The 6,000-nt window shown below is 32.9% G+C and overlaps 1 protein-coding gene across 2 annotated transcripts in view; it reads right to left on the bottom strand.

Annotated features, from left to right (window-relative positions):
* Positions 1 to 351: 351 nt before the first annotated feature.
* The window catches only part of ZDHHC3 (zDHHC palmitoyltransferase 3), a 78,544-nt gene continuing 72,895 nt past the window's right edge, over positions 352 to 6,000 (bottom strand). For both annotated transcript variants that reach the window (XM_087947770.1, XM_026678472.2), the window contains exon 7: positions 352 to 3,300. In XM_087947770.1, the coding sequence (XP_087803896.1) occupies positions 3,061 to 3,300 (240 nt within the window). In that variant the 3' untranslated portion in view covers positions 352 to 3,060. The remainder of the gene's footprint in view (positions 3,301 to 6,000) is intronic.

Below are 6,000 nucleotides of genomic sequence, written 5' to 3'. Positions count from 1 at the left end.
GATAGGATATATAAATGTATATATAATGTCACAGCGCTGTTTAATAACTATTGGTATTATGTATAAATGGAAAAAATTCAATAAAGCATTATTAAAAAAAACCCAGATATTTGTGCTGCGTATTATGCTTTCAGTAACAGAGACCACCTGGTTTCCTTATCAGAAATTGTCAGACATATGTAACCAAATATGCTTCTCTAAGAGGGAAGTGGAAGTCAAGTAAAACCCAAATAAGATGATAGATGATAGAGATAGATGGATAGATAGACAGACAGACACACATACGGCATGACATAATGTAGCATCTGGGTTTCTCTGTTCCAACAGCCAATCAGAAGCCAGATGTGTGGATAGTCCATGTGAAAGAAGTGAAAGCTTAAATATGATGGATTTTTAAACTCATTTGACCTCCAGTCACTGCAAGGATTTTGACTGCATAAAATTATGTGAAGGGAGAAAACAGTTTAGATAGTAATTGAGTTCTAAAATATCCTTACAGAACAATCACTTTAAAGGGACTGCAAGCACTAAACATGAGCAGACAAATATGAGATGAAAAACACAATCCTTTAACAGTACCATTAATCTGGAATACAGAAAATAAGATACAAAAGAGCAAAAAATAGAACACAAACATTTGTAAATGCTTACATTCTTTAATTGTATAGGATTGGCCAGTATGCAGCCCTACAACTGTTCATGAACATACAAAATATTTATTTTCCCACATGCTAATTCCCAGCCCACTGTTAATAGTCAAATTATTTGAATTATAGCACCTTTTGGCTTTCTTAGCATCCAGAACAACTGCATGTCTTGTTAAAACACACAGTTGTTTTGAACATAAAAGGCTAACTGGTTGCATAATGTCATGGCTAAGGGGTGAGAGGAAAAACAAAAGAGCACTTGTTCCTTCTATATTATCAGAACCTAAAGATTCTGCTTGTGCAAATACATATATATTTCATGCCAGATGAGGTCTGTGCATGCCAAAACAGAGCTTTGGAGGGGTGCGCCTGCCCCTCCAAAGCTCCATTTCAGGCTGCAAAGTGTGGGATAAGGCCTGCACCCACCAAAATGGAGCTCCGGAGGGGTGTCCCCGCCCCCCCCCCCCGAAGCTCCGTTTTGCACAGCAAAGTGCCAGACGACATAATGCCAACATTCATTTAAGGAAGGTCACCAAACAAAATTATTTGGTTAATAGCAGATAAATTTTAATATGGTACAAAACATTTGATCACAGCTGATAACATAAAAGCATTATGAAACAGACTGGATCCAAATAAGGCACTTATTTAATGTAGAAAAGTCCTTTAAAATTATTCCAGAAAAACCTCAGTAAGTATCGTTCCTCACTTTTTAATGCCATTTCCTTCCTTTTTTTCTATGAGATACAAAGAGCCTGAAAATAAACAGAGTATAACTAACATGTAGAAATGTATGTCTGTGGAGATTCTCAATCATCCAGATTCTCAATCATCATTATTTTCCCCAAAGATGCTTTTCTAAAAGGCAACTTTTAGAAAACTGGACTTTCTTGATTATTTTTCCTTGAAAATGTTTCGCTTCTCATTCAAGATGCTTCTTCAATTCTGACTGAATGGTGCAGAAGGAAAGAAATGACCAGATAACGACAAAGAATATAAATCCTTTCATCCCCCATCATTCAGTCAGAACTGAAGAAGCTTATTGGATGGGAAGCAAAATGTTTTCAAGAAAAAACTTAACATAGTCCTGTTGGAAAAACAGTTTGGGACATATAGAAATGTACAAATGTACAAATACAGAAAATCTATGACCACATTTCTCTCAACTAAATGCTATCTCAAGTGAGAAGTAGCATAAGGCAGGTTTCTGTGATAGATTATAAAAGAATATAGATTATAAAAGAGCACCAAATATTGAAATAAAATATTGAGCCCCTTAAGGATTTGCATTCATATTCCTAACTGTAATAGAATCTTCTCTTATATTGTGATTCATTGGTCTCCCTTCCCAGAGATAATCCTCATTGCCAAATCACAAGCGTTTTGCAGCACTGTTGTTCCTAGAGCTGAAATCAGTCTTGAAATATCTCCAACAAAAAAAAGTCCATGGCACTTTTATTTATAATATATTGTATCAATAAACACTGAAGTTAATTGGCCTGTTTTTAAGTTGTATAGAAATTCACCCATGGACTTGCCTTGTCATCAACCAAATCCCTGCAGTAAGACAACTAACTGCTGAAAATTTCTATGTCCTCTTTCTCAATCATATACAAGTGCACACTTCAGGGACACATGCATGAGCTTCCAATTATGTACAGTAGAGGAGAATCCCTATTTATAATTCATACTATTTCAGATGAAGAGTTTTAAGGATTGCATGAACAAATCACACAGCTGCTAAAATGAGACCATTTGGACATTTGTAAATAAACTATCTAATGATCTCTTTCAAAACAATGGAAGATTGATAATGCAATTTAGCTTTTGTATCTAATTGTCTAATTAGGTCTTATAATTGCCCCATCTCAAGCTTTTCTGATGTAACCAATATGAGTTAGCTGAAAAGCAGTCATTATGTATAAATGTTGTAGCTCTCCTTGCAATAGAATTATCATTTGTTGTTACAAACAGTAATTTAGAGCACATAAATATCTCCTGAAGAGACCACTTAAAATGATCACATTGAACTTCAACAGGAATTTTATGGATCAGAATTATATTCCTGAACTTAGATTTTGGCCAGTCATTAAATCTTGAGAAAACATACTCCTCATATCTAAATTGGTTAAACCAACTTTGGCAATTTTCTCCTAAACAACATTCTTATTGCACATTTTTAGAAGCTGTCCTCTCACAATGATAGGTTAATTTTTCTGTAATGAAGTACAATTATTTAAGTATACTTAATCCATCACCAGTTAAATGTGTAGGAAACTAGTTGTATTATTTTTGCTTAGAGAGGTCCTTAGCTAGAAGACAATTCCATGGTTTCATACATCAGTGCTACCTTAAAGCTAACTGTCAAGTACACAAATATTGAAAGAACAAACATTTGTAAAGATACTTTATATTAATCACTTAATACTTCCACAACCATCATTGGATCATAAAGTGGTTCAAAGGCTTCTTGCACAGCCATCTCCGATGGAGCAACTGTTGCAGTCCCAGCTGGTGGAGCCTTCTTGCAATTCAGGTTTGAAAAGGGACTGAACCATCGCAGTGAAAAATTGCCCCCGAAAGCCAGTTTCATCCCTTCCCAGCCGCTGGCTTTTTCCCAAGTTGGCTGCTCTTTTTTAAGCCGTTCTATGCCCTGCAGAAGACAAAACAGTTTACATTTATTCATTAAAGGCACATGGAACACTGTTATAACATGCTAATGGATAATAGTCTAAATAATTTAAGGAATTTTCTGAATGTAAATAGAGAAAACCTTCAAAAAAAAAATATGAGTCTACAACATTCTGCAGCCATTAATAAGAAACTAAAGAGTATCATATCAGAAAAATATTGGAAGATATTCATCTGCAACTAGTGAAAAAATTATATACTTTACCATATTTTGGATTAACAGATACCAAATTGAAATCTGCTGAATGTCTACCCAGAATTCGTAGCTATATCTCAGAATTTTTCTGATTAGTTACATAAGTCTCATTCCGGAACCTAAAGACTAATAATTTTGTGCACTTTATTCCTTGCTTTTTTTTTCTTAGAATCACTTGTGTTGATTCAACACAAGACTTTTATAGTACAATTGCTATGCTTTCTTAATGGAATTGTACAAGGGCTCAGTTATACCATCTTTAACTTCTAAACCTCCCATTCCGCCAACCACCTTTTCTTCACACAGAAAATCCATTGGAAAAAAGACAGAAGAACTGGCCCTTGGGTTTGATCTGTAGAGTTCTCATCTGAAAATGCCTTGAATACAGTTAGCTCAATTTTTTAAACAACCTAGCAATAATAATGGGTAACAGATTGCAAATTAAAAAACAGCAGTTCTGAAGATATGTTTTTAGATTAACTATGGATCTTATATAATTATTAATTTGCTTAAGAAGTCTTTGCTCACATGTGACAACAGAAAGAATACATTTTAACTGCATGAAGTTTTCATTAAAAATATGAATAGGAGGGAAAAATTACAAGTGAGATAAAAAAATATTTAAAGAAATTAAATATGAAATTCATTTTAAGTATTTAATCAACTAAATGTAACAGTTCCAGTAACTTTTAACTAAGGAGAAGTTTTCATAAAAGTAGTCAACAAAACATCATTTCAGAATTAGCAAGCTGAAGAGAGGTAATGTTTATGAGACAAGATCTCATATATAGTTTAAATTTGCATATAAAGCCAATCCTATGTTCTCTTCTGAACATTCAGAAAACGTCAATAAACAAAAATTCTTTGCACATACTAATAGATGTGCAAGTCTTTGAAATTATATCTAATCTTTCAAATGTATTATCTAAGATAGAGTATGTTTTAATTTTAAGGTAGTTTCTTGTGTTCTAAGGCTAAAATTACAGAATTAGAGGGATCAAGATGGGAAAAACTATTTCCAAAGCAATATATTAATGTAACATTTTTACATTCAAAATACCCACTGAAATGAAAAACATTGACCTAAAGTTAACACATTAAGCCAGAGGAGGTTTTCTTTTATAAATGCATTTCTAAGTAATCCCTTCCAATAGCCTTCTGATTCCATTAAAAGCTTTTCCAGAAGATTTCAGAAGGCAAGCAAATTGAGACACATAATTGCCATGTTTAAACAGTGATTAAAAAGACAGTTTTAATTATAAAAAATGTATGGTGATTCAAAATTTGGGAAAATAGAATTGGTAATCTGAGACAATAGGAAAATAACATATTTTAGAAGTTTGTCACTGACTACATAGATTCGTTTGCAATTGGCAATAAAACATTTCAAAGAGGGAAATAAGTATTGGAGAATCAGTATGTCATCATTGTTAGTTATATTGAATTCAGTAAGCTACTGCAAGTACAAAATGTTCATCTGATTTCATTCTCGATGTAAGCTTCCTATTCCTCTTTTAGATTTATTAGGGAAAAAAACAGATGCACCTGTGCAATCAGTCCCAACTTGATGTTTTTGATCTACCCTCTGGATATCCTTGATCCCATGTTTTGGATTTTATGAACCAATGCTGATTTCTTGTAGGTGAGATTTCCATATTTAACATGGAAATGCTACAATTTTATTTTAGAAATACAAAAACTTTAGGGATTTATTCCAGAATATGTTAGTATCTAGGCAACCCACCAATGTTGTACTTTCAAAAACGAGTGCTTATAAAATATCATAAATCTGCAGTGTGGACTGGATAGCCATTAGCATTAGGTAAATATTTATTAAGTTCTAGTAATAAACTAGTATGGATCATACTAAAAAAAACTGAAATTACCTATCTTATATATTAACTCTGATTTGTGTATTTCTATGCTATTCATAGTGCTTGTCCAATTTGTTTGGAACTCAATGATCAATGAGTCATTTAATATAAACTATTCAGTTTTGAAAGAATAAAGAACCAAATTCAGTATAAAATCATTTATTTGACTTGAATGTAAATAATTTTATTCGATAGCTAGACAAACATATTTGACATTTTTTCAGAGATAAACATATTAGCTTATAATACCAAATCCAAAATGGTATTCTGTGGCAAATTTATTGCAGAGTAATTTTTATGATCCACCAAAAATACACCATAAGATAATACAGTTAACAGCACCACCCATCCTCAGATCTATTTAATATCTAGCAGGATATTTAAAACTTGGGAAAATATAGAATATCCTGCCAAAAATTCATCAAAATGGAAATGACCCAAGCGTCCATGGAGATAAAACTCTACAGTTAGGAAACTGATAATAACTGGAACACAAAATGCTCTCTCATCATGGAGAGTTGGTCTGCTGGAATAAATCTAGTAAATTACTTTTAGTATGTAGAGTAGGACCTAAACACATTTTCATATTCTC

This window comes from Notechis scutatus, chromosome Z (assembly GCF_049901735.1).
Source record: "Notechis scutatus isolate UNSWTSFEM ecotype Mainland chromosome Z, rNotScu1.2, whole genome shotgun sequence".
In the NCBI taxonomy this organism is placed as follows: Eukaryota; Metazoa; Chordata; class Lepidosauria; order Squamata; family Elapidae; genus Notechis; species Notechis scutatus.
Note: the sequence above shows the minus strand (reverse complement) of the source record. Positions and strands in the feature narration are given on the sequence as shown.